Source organism: Fukomys damarensis, unplaced genomic scaffold, assembly GCF_012274545.1.
Source record: "Fukomys damarensis isolate Sample0158 unplaced genomic scaffold, DMR_v1.0_HiC HiC_scaffold_35, whole genome shotgun sequence".
Taxonomy (NCBI): Eukaryota; Metazoa; Chordata; class Mammalia; order Rodentia; family Bathyergidae; genus Fukomys; species Fukomys damarensis.
The window spans coordinates 35,842,936-35,858,869 of record NW_022900947.1 but is presented as its reverse complement, the minus strand read 5'-3'; the positions used below and the strand labels follow the sequence as shown (position 1 = coordinate 35,858,869).

The following is a 15,934-nucleotide window of genomic DNA, read 5'->3' as shown; positions in this document are numbered from 1 at the left end:
GAAATGCAGGTGTCAGTACCCTAGGTCTACTGTATTAACAATGTTACCATGATCAAGGTAATTAACTTCTCAGATTGCTTCCTCATCTGTAAAGTAATGGGATATAAAAAAATGGAAGGAGCATAGGTCTTGAAATCTAATAGTTAGCTTCTGACTAGGGGCCTTGAGATTTTGTAACAAGCACAATGTATTCACAAGGTAAGGCTAACAATGCTTTGGCTGAGATTTTACTAAGGCTGTCTATTTAATTGATATGCCATTAGTGGGAAAAAGTGATGATATTTTTAGTAGCAGAATAGAGGCACATGTTATTAAACATCTGTAAATTTTGTTTCCTCAGTCAGTGAAAATGAACTACACAAAAGCTGTTACCAGAGACACATCTGGTTATGCTGTGATAATGAACTACTCCCAATCCTCAGTGGCTTTTAATCCTCAAAGTATATTTTTCTCTCAGGCTTCTTGTCCATTGTGGTTCCATTTTGGTTCCATCCATGTCATATAAGTAACCTAGTGTATTAGAAATTTATCAATGTAAGTGTTTTAACTTTTGGATCTTTTTCCACTAGAGCACTAGAGATATACTGTAATTGTCTGTGTTGCTAAACCTGGAACTATTTTCCTAAAATTAGGATGGGTTTATTTATATGTAATAAAGAAAATTTTGTTACTTTTAGTTTATTGTAGATAAACAGCTAACTTATTGCATGGTTCTACCACAGTTCAGAATGAAACTCAATCTTAGCCTTGCAAAACCCAGAAACATGGCCAGAAATATCAACTAGCGAGTCAGAAGTGTGTGTACAATACTTTTCTTTCCTTCTATAGTACTTCATGCATCTTTCCTTACTTATGTTATATACAAACATTTTCATATATTTTCCTAGACTATTATAACTCATCCTCTAATTCTTCACCTTGTAATTCTCATTATTGAGTGTGATATTTTGGGGTCACCATGTATGATTGTTCTGATGGGGCACCACTGTTGGTCCAACATCTGTATGAGTTTTAATGGTGGTTGTGGGAGTAGTCAAAATTCATTATTTTGATATTAGGTTCATTATTATGATGATATAAATGATATATTATTCTGAGATTATGCTTAATACATTATGATGTTATGTTTATTATTTTTACATTATGTTTCTTGTCCTCAATTCTTAATTTCTGAGTATTATTAGATCAGGATAGCTAATAGGATAAAAGCACTGGTCATACTGGCAGTAACATTTCTATAATTTTTTACATCCCTAATTCTCCCTTATGAAATTATGCTAATCTTACACTGTTCCATATATATAATTTTTTTCTCATTGAGTTTATTGGTACATTCTAGGTATACAGTACAGTTACATTCATCATTGGGATCTTGTACCTTTACATGGCAGGTCTTGTTCTCATTTTTCCCCTTGTCCCTGCCTCCTTTCACCCCCTCCTACTCTCCCCATTTACAATCCATATATACAGTTTGATTAACTTATGTCATTCAAAATTTTGTTTGAATTATTTAGTGTCGATAAAGTAGATGATGAAGATGATGAGGATTTAACAGTGAACAAAACATGGGTCTTGGCACCAAAAATTCACGAAGGAGATATTACACAAATTCTCAACTCACTGCTTCAAGGCTATGACAATAAGCTTCGTCCAGATATAGGAGGTAAGTTAGAATTTTCATTCGGGGATGTTGTTGACTATGAAAAATATCTTCTCTCATGCTACTTAAACATTTATCTCATGGTCTTTGAGTATTTGATGTACGTTTTGTCAGAGACTATGTTAGATTTGAGGACTATTAGGTGGAATGATTATTGTCTATAAAGTTCACAGTCTAAAGTGAAAAGAGTTATGTAAACATTTTTAATGTAATTATTTTATAAGTGCTATGATAAAAGGTGCTTCAGCAGAATTTTGAAAAAAAGTCCTGAAGGACTAAGAAACACTCCATAAGAAAGCTAATGCTTAAGTATAACTAAGAGGTGTAGTTTGATGCCAATATCATATTGCTTTAGTGGACATAGAATTATAAAAATTGATGATATATTTAGTGGAGGCAATCAACTTTGTTCAAGACTGGTCCTTTGAAATTAAATATTAATGTTATCTCCAAGATAACTTGTAAGTTTTGCATTGAGAATTATCTTTTATTGTTTGTTTTTTGTTTTGGTACTGGGGATCGAACTTGGGTCCTTATGCTTGTGAGGCAGGCAGAGAACCACTGAGCTAAATCCCTGGCATGAGATTTATCTTTTATTAAAATTATTGATATAGTTAAACATTTCACTCATTTTGGGAATATGTATATATACCTCCAAACACATATACACTATACATATATTATGCACATCTCTCCATTCTCTCTCCCTCTTTACATTTCCTTTGTCCCCCTTCCCCAACTCTAAAATCTGTACTTCCCTGTTTCCTGGCATTTTTCTTTTATTTTACACTTTATTTATCCTGTGGGTTTTTTCTGTAAGTGAAATCATGCAATATTTAACCTTCTCAGTTTTATTTATTCCACTTTAACTCTTTAAAACAAGTAAATGTACGTAAACAAAGACTTTCATTGCATTAATATATAGCCAACATAGTGAAATGAAAATTTTTAGTGTTGAACTTTTGCCATATCAAACCTGTAAACATTATCCTTTTGTCTATTTATATGTGATTTTTAAAGTTGTCTTTTCCTTGATGAGGCATTGCTACCATGATTAGATTTCAGTCCATGTGTTTAGGGTTCTTGATGGAAGACTGAATGAATATTTTTTTAAAAGAGGTAGTTTTATAAGTTTGTGTTTTCAATATTCATAAACATAATGGATACTTTATATATTTATTGGGCTCTCAGAATTCTTGATGAATTTATTAATTTAATAATGTATTGATAGATTTATCTGAGATTTTATAAGAAAGAGATTACTATTTTTGCTACTTATTGCTATCTTACTTCTTCATTTTTCATATCATACATTTCCCCATGTAAGATTTCAATGGTCAGGACTAGAACACAATTTTGAATAGTCTTGGCTTGTTTCCGATATCAGAAAAATCAATCTATATTATCCTAGTAGCTATGATGTTTGTTGTGGGCTTCTTTTTTAAAGACACTTGGTTAAATTTTTGTTTTCCACTGGAATTATCCCCATGTATCAAATATTTTCTGTGCATGCATTGAAATAATCACACAATCATATTTTGCTCTTTATTTTACTTGCTATTTATTCTGTAAATATCTTAGAGCAATTTAGAAATTTAGACTGACATTTTGCTCACTTTTTTCTGATCTAGTAACATTAAAAAAGATCACTAGAATAAGTTTGGAATTTTGTTTTAGAATACTATATCCATGCTCATGAAAGATATTGATTAGTTATTTTATTGTCTGTAAAGCCTTTTATAGCTTTGAAATTAAGATTTTATTAGTACCTACCAATGAGTCACTTTTCCCTTTTTATGTATGAGTTTGTCTAAAATAGATGTGACATGTTTCACAAATATTCAGAAATACATTTGGGCAAAGATATGTTGCTTTAAAGTTTCCTTTAGTGAAAAAATTTTTAACACTTCAAAATTTAAATATAATCAGTTTATAAAAACATGCTATTCTTTGGTCAATTGTGAGAGGTTGAACTTTGCATAATAATTTATTTGAAATCTTTTAAAGCAGGTGTTGAATTGTTTCATAATATATGTTGTGATATTTTTAATATTTTTAAAGTCTGATATTTTTCTTCTTTTATTCCTATTATTAGTAAACTTTTCCTTGATTTATGAATTAATGTTGTAGTATTTTTAAATTTTATTTGTATTTTCATAGAATCAAAATTTGGCTTTATCAAATTTTAGGGTTGAAAAATAGTCTGAAGTTTCAGTTTCTTGCAAAATATAATTAATTATATTAATCTATTTTCCTTCTGTTTAATTTTCTGTTTTTTTAGATTGCTAAAATCATTCCATTTCAAAATAAATTGTAGACTTAATAAAATATATAGTGGATTTAGTGATTTTCGAATTAACACATAGAAGTCCCACAGTCACTTAATATAAGCCCTAAGGTCAATATTGTATGCAACCACAGAATATGTACAGGAGCCAGAAAATAGTATTGATGCCATACTATTAACTGGGTTACCGAACTTTATCTTATTTTGTAGCTGTTTTATTTTCTGCTTAAGAATTCCCCCAAAGATCACACATTGCATTATGTTCTCATGTTTCTTTATTCTCCTTTTATCTGGTATAATTTCTTAGTTTTATTCAATGCCTTTAATAACTGTAATCAGTACTAACCAGTTAAGTGTCCTTGAATTTGAGATTACATGTCATTCTTTTGTCTTATTTTTATTGAGCTTATTGGTATATTTAGGTATACCTGATGATCACATTCATCCTTGAGAAACTGTACCTGTATATGATATATTTTGATTTTGATTTTTTCCTATCCCCTGCCCTGCCTTCAACTCCACCCCCATATATATAAGCTTTGTTTCCATTTTTTCTTTCTTTCAATTTTTTTTTTTTTGCCCTTCTTTCCTGTCCTATGCCCCACTCCTTAGTTCCCGTTTGCCTTGGAACATTTTCTTCCTATTTCACAATATCTGTTATATATTTTGGTCCTCATGTACACCTTGAGGTTTTTACACCAGAGAAATGATTTGATGTTAACATATGTGTGTCCTATTTATTTCAGTTATGAGTATGACCTCAGGTGAGGTTATGCATTTTTACCAAGGTGCCACAGCACTGATATTGTGCACTGTATTGTAACAGGAGGTTACTGTGTCTTCTTGCTTATTATGTTAACTTTTATTATGTGTTTAAATGTGGTTTATACTAGATGTCCCTACTGTGAAGTTTTAATTTGTAGCTTTCTGATTACTTCACATGTCTTGAGGTGATTCTGCGAAACTACAGAAATGTTTCTTAGCAGTCTTGTCCCTTATATCTCTGTTTCTTACTTGTGACCCTTACTGCTGCACTTTTCCAAGTGAGACTCGGTATCACCATCATTCCTTCTACACATGATCACTGGCATCTAAACATAAGGAAGGGTTATTTCCTCTCTATGTAGTTGTAAACTTACTGCTTCACCATAGTATAGACTCATAGTTATTCCTTTTATTTTCTATCTTATAATCCATTGCTATCATATATATTTTATGGTACAATGCAAATAAAGATTTGACCATTAAAATCCCTTATAATTTGGCTAATATACCATCACATATATTCATCATTTCTCCGAGTTCATGTTTACTTTCTAGCATGTTAAATACTGCAGGCTAATTTTGACCCAGGAGTAGAATTCAATATTTTTTCAAGGAGACATGACTTCTCTTTTGTTTCTCTAGCATAGTATAAAGAATGTAAAGTCGAGGTGCTAAATATATTAATCAATATTGAGTGTCTTTGTTTTTTGATCCTCTCATTACATGGAAGCATGAAATAATATGTTTTTCACACATTCCTAGGCATCTGTATTTAGCCCTCTCCTTCATACTGTGAATCACAAACCTGTACTGATTCGAATTCAAATACTATAGGATTATTTTAGCCTTTAATCTTTATTTGTCACTCTCTCTCCCAACAATGAAAACTTCACAGTTATGAATCATGTTATCTTATTTTCTCACTGTTAGTAAATAAATGTACAGTTTTTAAATTTAAAATCTCTCTATATCACATGTGTCTGAAAATTTAATGAATATAAAATTCCTACACATTTTTTCATTTGTGATATAAATTCATTTAGGAGAGTCTTTTTGCTTCTTCCATTGTTACTATGCTATTCATTTTTGACATCTTTGTTTCAAGTGTTACTAGTGATAGATAATTTTCAACACATGTCATATTGCAATTACTTAAACTTATTACTATTATTATATTTTGACAGTAGGGGGAACTGAATCTAGGACCTTGGCACTGAGCTACACCTTTTTTATTTTTCATTTTAAGACAATGTCTAACTAAGTTGCTTAGTTGCTCAGGCTGAGCTCAAGCTTGAGATCCTCCTACTCCAGTCTCCTGATGTGGTGGGATTATAGCAGTGAGCTGTGCCCAGTTTAAAATTATTTTTGATATGTATGGGATATTATCATAGTTTTTATAGTAAATACTTATGCTTTTGTGCCTGCCGTTTTTCATTTAGCATTGTGCTCTCAAGTTACATTCATTTACCTGTGAAAACCTTGTTTATCTATCTTGATGTCAGTATATTAACACCATTGTATTTAAATATCACATTTTCCTTATCTATTTATGCTTAGATAGACATATATGCTGTTTACAAGATCTTTCATTAGTCTATTTTTTTTCTGTCTTTTTTTGCTGAAGTTTTCCCGGTCATTTATCACTCCAGTAGATTGATTGATTGATTTATGTAGTGGGATCGAACTCGTGTACTTGCACTTGTGAGTCAGGCTGAGCTAAATCTCCTGCCCAATTCAGTAGATTTTTTTGAGATAGCTTTTATGTTTGGAAAACTGTTTTTCTATGGACTTCATATATGAATGATAGGTTGGCTAGATAAGAAACCATTGGTTAGTGTTTTTGTTTTGTTTTGTTTTGTTTTTTTGTGTATCTTTTCAATATGTATCCATTTTCCTATGAATGAATCTATTCTCTTGCTCTTTTTTTCTATGGACTTCATATATGAATGATAGGTTGGCTAGATAAGAAACCATTGGTTAGTGTTTTTGTTTTGTTTTGTTTTGTTTTTTTAGTTTTCTTTTTAATAGGTTCTTTCACTGGTGACTTGTTCTGTGTGTTATTTTTGAGAAGTTGGATACCAGACCAATTCTTTAGGCTTTGTACTTTATTTATTTATATTTTTTCTTGATATTTTTGAGGTACTTTTTATCTTTCAATTGAATAGTTTTACTAGTTTAAATCTTAGAATTGTTCAGTAATTCTTTTCATGATTCTATTTCATGTTCCTTTCAACTCCAGAAAGATTTATTTATTTATGTATGTTCCATTATAATATTGCCTATTAGTTTTGTTGCACTGCATTGACTTCTCTAAAGGGTTGCAAATATAAGTTAGTTAATCACAAACTTAACTTGTCTTATATTTCCCAACTTGCACTTTGATCTTCTAACCTTGTTTTATCATATTTATATTGTTTGGATTTTCCTCCTGGTTATTAGCGATTTTTTATTGTTTTGACTGTCACTTGTCTTATAATTTTGTCCTTTTCTTCTGTTTTTTTCCTATGTTATATTGATTCCTTGGGTCCATGCGCTTGCTTTCTGTGTGCTCACTGTAATATCTTAGGCAAGTGAGGCTGTTTGTTTTTTATTTTTAATGACTTTTCCTAATGGTAAGAAATATGTATAAAACTCACTTTCCAGCATTGGAGTTTTTCATTTACCTAAATTGATTAAAAAAGATAAAAATGACCAAAACACTATATAATTTGCTGAACACATCTTAAAAAGTTTAGAATAAGGTGTTCAAGAAACAATGTTTAAGCTCAATTTGGAGAAAATATTTTAAAAATACATTTTAGTTTATATTGTCTGATAAACCAATTACTCACCTCTGGAATTGGCTTTATGCAGTTTTCCCTTAGCCACTTGGAAACTGAATGTGGAAGCCGTATTGATTTTATTGCTTCTGCTTTTTAACTGTAAAAAATGTTTTTCTTTCTTTTCTTATTCTGTGGATGCTCAAGTTGCCTTGAGTCTGTTCTTTCTATATACTCATTCTCTGTGGCAGTTTATCTGCTTACACTCTGGTGGTGTAAAGAAAGTACTAGAATCATAGCACAGAAAAGGGCCTTGCAAAAATTCAATGTCATCTCTACCTGCCTTCTATATATAAAAAATGTAATTTGCTGTGGCAATGCATGGGTTTCTCACTCAGTGTTGCACAGCTGCAAAGAAAAATCTCTGATCTCTGTATGTATTGATGAATTAAACATAATCTGCTCCTGCTTACAAGACGTCATTTAATAAACTTGGAATGACATTCTGTTAGTTGCATTTTTCTAGCTTTGAATTGAAGGATGATGTTTTCCTGTTTGAACGTCATGAAAATCTGGCTATGGAACAAATGTTGGTCTAAGAAAATCATAGTGCTGAAAAGGGCATTTTCTCACCTCCTGTGACACTTGAAGTAATTTTATCCACATGTGTTATGCATACTGTAAGTCATCAAAGTGGCAGTGAGTCACTGTTCATTACAGAGCAGTTACATTTTTCTGTTGTTTTTCTCTTAATCGTTTTATTTTGAGGCACATAATTACCACCTGTAGTTTCGAAATCAATCTTAAATATTTCATTTTACTTACAGGTTTACTTTTTTCTCTTCTGCAAATTAAAGGACTGAATCAAATGCCACCAGCCCAAAGTTATAAATATGTGTAAATATGTGTAAAACTTACTTTCCAGAATTGGAGGTTTTACTTGACCTAAATTGATTTAAAAAATAAAATGACTAAAACAGAAAAAAAAATCATAGTTTTAAAATAAATAATTATTGTAAATTATCTCTTTACTAATAACAATTTTCTACTTTGAACTTTCTGATAAGATTCTTCTTTGGTCCCATCCTTGGGCCAGTGGCTTTATGTTGTTCATAAAGTATCTCAGTGTCTTAGGTGCTATGGAACCCATGCCCTAAGGCTGGAATTAATTTTTCTAACTATGAAACTATGTAGCTTCATGTTATAGCTTCATCATTATATAAGGAGTTTAGATATCAGGAAAGCAGGTTAACTAATTTATAACTAAACATTCTACAATGTAAATGTGTCAAGCCTGTCCTGAAAATAAAAATGTCCCTAGAAACCATTTACTTCTCTCAGTGAAGGTAGTATTTAGCCACAAGGATTGCACAGCAAATGCAGCAACTCAATATTTGTTAATTTATTTTAGTAATTGAAAAGAAATACAATTATGTAAGAGTGGGACATTGCTTATAACTGGCAATAAATATACTTAAATTTAAAAGAAGAAACTATCGCATTGTTGTTAATTGACTTTTCTAAAAATCATTCTGCAAATCTAGCCATAATTAGTGTAATTATGTGATATGTATTGGCTACAATTTGCAGCTAGTCAGAAATAAATGGTAAACAATTAAAGCAGCTCATCTCAGTGGTCATTGGCCTCAGTTAAATTACAAAATCGTCTATAGGTCACATGACTTACTTCTAATTACAATACCTAATTGTTGACTAAGAAGGTGGATTACTTTTCTGTAATGTATAGGTCAGGAAACTTAGTTTCATATACTGCGACAATTTTGAACAAACCTTATTCATTTTGCTTTTTAAGAAGATAGGTATAATATATAATAAAAACAACCCCCAAACCTAGATAAGTATTGTCTGTTTTTGAAAAGGTAGACAATTTTTTCCCATTGTAAAGCATTTAAAAGTATTATTTTATTTTTATTTATTTTTTGTTACCAGGGATTGAACTTGGATCCTTGCGCTTGCAAGGCAGGACACTTAACCACTGAGCTAAATCCCCAGCCCTAAAAGTATTATTTTAAATCTGTATAAGTATTTGGAAAATACCAAAACTTTTCCACTGATGTTTGGTAGGTTGGAGATTCTGCCATACCCGGAAATTTTTTTTTTTCAGCTTTAATTGAGTTTATTGGTACATTTTAGGGATACAGTACAGTTACCCGGAAATGTTAAGACAGCTAGACAGACACGGCCTGAGAGATACTCAGAGGGGTGGATTCAGAAGATAGAGGAGAAAGTGCAGCCTACCAGCTCAGTCGTTACTTCTGAATTAAGTGTGTTAAATGCTAGGACAGAAAGGAAAACCAGATAAATTTTAGAAAGACGAACTGAACAAAAATAAGGAAAATCATGCTGCAGTAGCAGAAAAACTTTCCATCTACAAGGTAATCCTTACTTTTCTGCTTTATCTCATTTGCCTTCTCTTTATAAATTCTCTGGGAAAAACACAAATTTTCTTCTTGAAATTTTTGTCTTTTTGTTTGCCTTGTGAATGCTTTACCCCTTTTCTGGAACCAATATTTGCTGAATGAAGAAATGAGCTCAATGCTGTGTGTGTGTTTGGTGACGAGGGGAGTAAAACAAACTATGTGAAAATGTTTTTCATAGCAAACAGAAAAATGAGGGGATGAATTGTCCTTACTCTTCCAAACTTCATTAGATGAAGCTAAAAATCTCATTAAAGAAAAGACTAAAAGAGCCCGACAAAACGTTATTTTTAGCAATAAAATGGATCAACATATAGATCATCATGTCGAGCTAAGCCAGACTCAGAAAGACAAATATCCCATGGGCTCCCTAATTAATATGTGGAGTCTAAAACAAAAAATGTCCAGAAAGTACAAGGGAGACTGTTATTCGACAAGAGGAATGGCTTAAAGCAGGAGAGAAATGGCGTGTAAGACTACGTGATGAGACAGAAAGGAGCAAAGCACGTTATCCTTGAACCTCCCACACATCGTGTGAAACTAAGGCAGTGGGCGGGGGAGGGAGCATCGCAGGGACGATCAAAGTATCTTATGTGCATGTGCAAATCTGCCAAAGTTGAATCCATTCGTTGGTTTAATCAATATGCACTAATAAAAAATGTGAGGAAAATAAAGGGAATAAGAAAGCCTTAATCACCATCAGATAAGACACTCTTCTAGGTAAATTTTAATTTTATCGTTTGGTAAACATTTGAAAGGCTAATCAGTGTCACACATTTTGATAAAATTTTTAAAATATTATCTGTACCATTGAAACACTATTTTGTTTTGTTTTCAGTTAGGGAGAAAACAGTTTGGTTACACACAAAGAACACTAACAAAATCCACAGGGAAGCCTGTAAGATAGAGTCTGTGAGAGTAAAAGTAAAAGTGACTGACACTGGGGCCAACTGTCAATAATCGAAAAAAAATTTTTTTAACAGGAGCAGACAGAAGGAAGCACACACAGACATTTACTGAGCTTCATGTACAAGTTAGATCTGAATAGTTTTTTTAATATTCGTTATGCCCATTAATTTTAAAGAACTTAACAGCTGTACTGCACATTCTAATGTGTGCTGAAAATTGTTTCATACTGAATACTTATTTTACATTTTATAATTCTGCATTCAATTCTTTTACTTTGATATCTTTAAAAAAGACATTGTGGGAATATTTACAACTTAGCAGTAGAAGCTACAAATCAGATCTTTCCCTCTTCTCTGAGAACAAAGTCGTTAAATATTTAATAGCAACTATCAATAGGCATTCAGTAGAATTATATGCTAGTTAGTCTCCACATTAATTCTAATCCTACAATTCTATGGTGAATTTAGAACAAATTAGCAATTATTTTGTGGAATTTACTTACTCATATTAGGTAAATGATTCAGATATTTTAATATCTTTAGCACATACTCTGGAATTTCTAATTAAAATATTTTTATGTATATGATGGAATTGTACACTGAAAAGGTTTTTGTGTTTCTTATAAGGGGTGGTATTTCTGCATTTCATGATGAGGGACCTTTTCTGATTAAAATACTGGAAAATTACAAATTATTAAGGTTGATCTAAAGCTAAGATTTCTTTAAGATGACCTTGGAAGATAACTCTGACCATTTTCTGTGTTGGTATTTTGCAGTGAGGCCTACAGTAATAGAAACTGATGTTTATGTAAACAGCATTGGACCAGTTGATCCCATAAATATGGTGAGTAAGGAGTGATACAAATCCAGAGATCTTAAGGATATGCCTTCACATTACAGTGAACAGAGGAGTAATTCTTTTATTATTTTTTGGTGCCAGGGATTGAACTCAGGACCTTGGGCTTGCAAGGCAAGCAGCAGAACCACTGAGCTAAAACACTGGCAACAGTAATTTCTGACAGCTGATTCTGAATGAATTTTTAGGTTACCATGAAGTGCAGTATGCTATGTTATACATTGGCAAGGAGAGTTGAAATATCACTTATTTAGTAATGAAATTAGTAGCCTGCTATTCTAGGGCAATGTATTTGATAAGACTATGTCGAAGCATAAATATCACCTGCTCCATCAAAAATGGGTGGCTTAAGAAACCAAGAAGAAAGATCGATAGTCCTAGGGGAAAACAGTGGGTCTGAGATAGAAAGGGACATATTGGCAGAAAAGACAGCATGAACAGAGGCACAGAGAAATCAAATTTCCTGAAAAGATCCAGGGAAATTTGAAGCTAAGAAAATGTAAAGTGCAAGATGAGGAATTGAGGATGGAAGAATTTTTAAAAGCCTTATCTAGGATGGTCTTGTAAGGTAGTATATGGTAGTATTTGTTTGTTTGTTTTGGTACCGGGGATCTGACGCCAGCCCTTGCACTTACAAGGCAGGTGGCAGAACCATTGAGCCCAATCCCAACCCTTTGTAAGGTATTATAAGGGAAACAAGTATTGTGTGCTGTATGAATTATATCTCTTTGAATAACAGAAATGATTAGAATCTTTCCTTCAGAGCAATATATGCAATTTCAGGACACCATTTTTCAGAAGATGGATATAAACTTGGGATTTCAGAGAACCTATTCAGAGCTTGCATTATTCTGGGCAATAGTTCTCCAAGGTTTTATCTAGTATAGTATTCCTGAGCTGGGGACAATTGAGTTGTCATTTTACTATAGTAGATAAAATGAAAATTGAGGCAGAGAAGACAATAGCACATTTAAGAAACATCAGGTGAATAGTTCAGAATTTGGTGACTCATTGATATTATCCAGGCTGACTCCAAGATAAAGAGTTGAAGAAATCTAGCAGACAGTAGAGTCATTACTCAAGATGTGGAATATAGGTATATATGCCACAAATAAAGTGGATCCTGAAGTTACGACTGGCCTGACATATGAAAAAGTTGGGTTGATTAGGTTAATGGAAGATTTGCCTATCTCTTGTTATATGTAGCATGTACTCAGGTAAACATCCAGGTCCCAGCTGTGTCGACTTAGTTATAGCCAACCCTTGAAAATGCATTGAGTCAAGGGTCCACTCTACTGTTATGGTTTGGATCAAGAATGTCCCCCAGAGCCCTCATGTGCTCACAGGTAGTGTTTTAGAGGGTGAGTAGATCACAAAGGGCACTGCATTCATCAGGGAATTAATCCATGGATGAGTTCAGAGATAAAAGTGCTGTTAGGTCGTATGGCCTTGTTAGAGCAGAAACTCTGGGGCATGACCTGGAAAGCTCTATCTCACTCCCGGGCTCCCTGATTCTCTCTGCTTTCTGAGCACTACGAAGTGAGCAGCTTTGCAGCTTCCTGATTCTTCCACCATGCCAGTTTGGTGTGTAAGCCTGGCAGACAAGGGCCAAAATAAACCTCTCTTTTAAATTGTAGGCATAAGGTATTTTGTACCAGTGAAAAGAAAAATGACTAAGAAAGATACTAAGGGCACATTTAGGAGGTGCTGCCCAGAGTGATTTGTCTTATATGCCTGCTGTTGAAGGAAGTATTGGGACTGAATATATAGGACAGGAAGGAAAAGAGGCAGGCAGCCTATAATGTAATTAAAACTTCAAGAATCTCTGAGGTGACCCAAGGGAATGTTCAGATTAAGAAGCGTGCACATATGAGGACCAGATGGTATATGAAATACAGGTGGGAGAAACAGAAGTGCAGAAAAGTGGCATACTTAGAAAAGTCAGAGGCGGGGGACACCAAGAAGAGATATTTTATAATCTTAGGGCTTAAAGAAAATGAAGAAGGAGGGAATAACAGTGAATTGCAAATATACGTAGAATTCATTAAGAAAGGCTAAATCGGGCCCACTGGCATTAGCAATTAGAAGGTGCCGGTTTTCTCTGTTAGGTGAATTTGGTGGAAAGGTAAATGTGCGAAAGGAATAATAGCTCAATGGAGCATCATCTTCCATCATGAAAATCGTTCCCATGTCCCCACTTCTCCCTGTAGAGCCCCAGATGCATGCACGGGGCATGCAGGGACAGGCCTGCAATCAGACACTGGTTTGAGGGTGGTGGGGAGAGACTAGAATTGCAGATTTAATTCTTGAACCACGAATCTCAGAAACTTTGTATAGAAAGGAAAGAGGATGAAGCTGAGAGTGTAAGCGTAAACAAAATATAATTCAATAGCAGGAATAAATTCTAGCATTCTATAACAGCAAGAGGGCTGTAATTTACAATTTATTATGTATTTCATAAAGAATTTGAAGAGGAGATGCATATGCTAAGTAGCCTGATTTGATTATTTCATGTATATATGTATTAAGAATAATGAAACCCCAAAATATGAAAATTATTGTGTATCACATCAATTTAAAAAAATAAAATAACATGTTGATAGCAAATATAGATAAAATAAGAAAAATGAAAGAAGAGGGATTGTTAGAAAATGTCAAGGAAGGCCCATTTAGGATAGAAAATGATTAAGTATGGCATCTATGCCTTATCTTTTTTACACATAGTGTTTTATTACTATTTGAAGAACATTAGTTAATGACAGTAACATAATCAGAGCACATTATTAAAAATAATTAAAATGTTCTGCTCCAAACTTTAACAATCCCATTTCTGTGAGTCAAACTATTAGGACTCATTTAATGAGCTCAATAATGTGTTATTCAGTTATTTCCTGTGATTTCGTCATTGATGCCATTACTCAGCGCTTCTTGCCATAACAAAACAGCAGTGACCGTGAGGCTTAAGAAACGGATATTTATTTCTCACAGTTAAGGAGACAAGAAGTCTAAGAGCAGAGTGTCTATTCCTGGGCCTCTCTCGATGGCTTGCAAATGGTCACCACCTCATTGCTTCCTCACTTTCTCTGTCCTTTGTTCTCACTCATTCGTTGCATCGTGGCATCGCTTTGCCTATCTAGATTTTCTCTTCCATAACAAGTCAGATTGAATTAGGATCTACCTTAAAAGGCCTCGTTTAAAATCAAGAATGTCTTTAAAAGCCCCGTCTTCAAATACAGTCACCTTCTGAGGTATTAGAACCTCAACATATGAAGTTCAGTGCTAACACAATTTACCCCTTAAGACACTGAAGGGAATTCTCTACAACTTGCTGATCTTCGTACTTAATTTATTCAGTATTACAAGCGTCAAATCATTTCTTTATTATAGACCTTTGTCGTAGTTACTCTGGTTCTTGCTGGACCTTGGTGTGGTGCACCTGACCTAGCCAGGCTTCTGGAGCGTTCCTACTTTGTCACTTTCTACTTGAAGAATCATTATAATAGGCTGATTGCCCGTGTGTGCTTACTCCTGTTACAGCCATGTTCTGTTTTTCTCTTTCTCAATGGCTCTTTCTGTGACCGGCATGAGCTTTCACAGCTGTCCGCCCTGATTGCTATAGTGACGGCTTTTGGGCCATACCATAACTGATGTCTGTCACCCTAAAGGAAATGAATGTGAACCAGCTATCGATAAGTTGCTTTTTGAGAGGGGGGATTTCTACATAGTGACCTAGAAGTTAGTCTTAAAGAAGGGAGTAGCACTCAAGGGAGAGTCAGAGCGGAAGCCAAATCTTTCTTAGGCATGCGCAAAATATCTGCAAGACTGGTCAGGAAAGGGAAGGAGTCTTAATGTAAGAGAGAAGACCAAAAAAAAAAAAGCATCTCAGACCTTAGTAACACATAGTTAAGGAATCAACAATAGAGGTAATAAATAAAATAGAGAAATTAACCAGAAAATGAAGAAAAAACAATGCCAATAAAAACAGAGAAGAAAAAGTTGCAATGAATGTTTTATATCAGCTCTGCCTAAAACAAATTTAAATACAACCAGTTGAGTTTTTTAAAGAGAAAACATCTTTTTTCTCCTTCTTTGCCTGGCTGCCTTCCTTCCTGCCTTCCTTCCTCTCTTCTTCTTTTTTTTTTTCCTTCTTTTCTGTCCTGGTGATCGGATGCAGGATCTCGATGCTGTGAAGCAGGAACAGTGCCACTGAGCTAAATCCCCGCTCACAAGAAAACATTTTATATACCTGTGGGTGATAAAA

The 15,934-nt window shown here is 33.6% G+C and overlaps 1 protein-coding gene across 1 annotated transcript in view; it reads left to right on the top strand.

Annotated features, from left to right (window-relative positions):
* Gabrg1 (gamma-aminobutyric acid type A receptor subunit gamma1) overlaps window positions 1–15,934 on the top strand; it is a 62,809-nt gene that overhangs the window by 17,242 nt on the left and 29,633 nt on the right. The window contains exons 2-3 of the mRNA XM_010631633.2: window positions 1,515–1,663; window positions 11,594–11,661. Of these exons, the coding sequence (XP_010629935.1) occupies window positions 1,515–1,663; window positions 11,594–11,661 (217 nt within the window). The remainder of the gene's footprint in view (window positions 1–1,514; window positions 1,664–11,593; window positions 11,662–15,934) is intronic.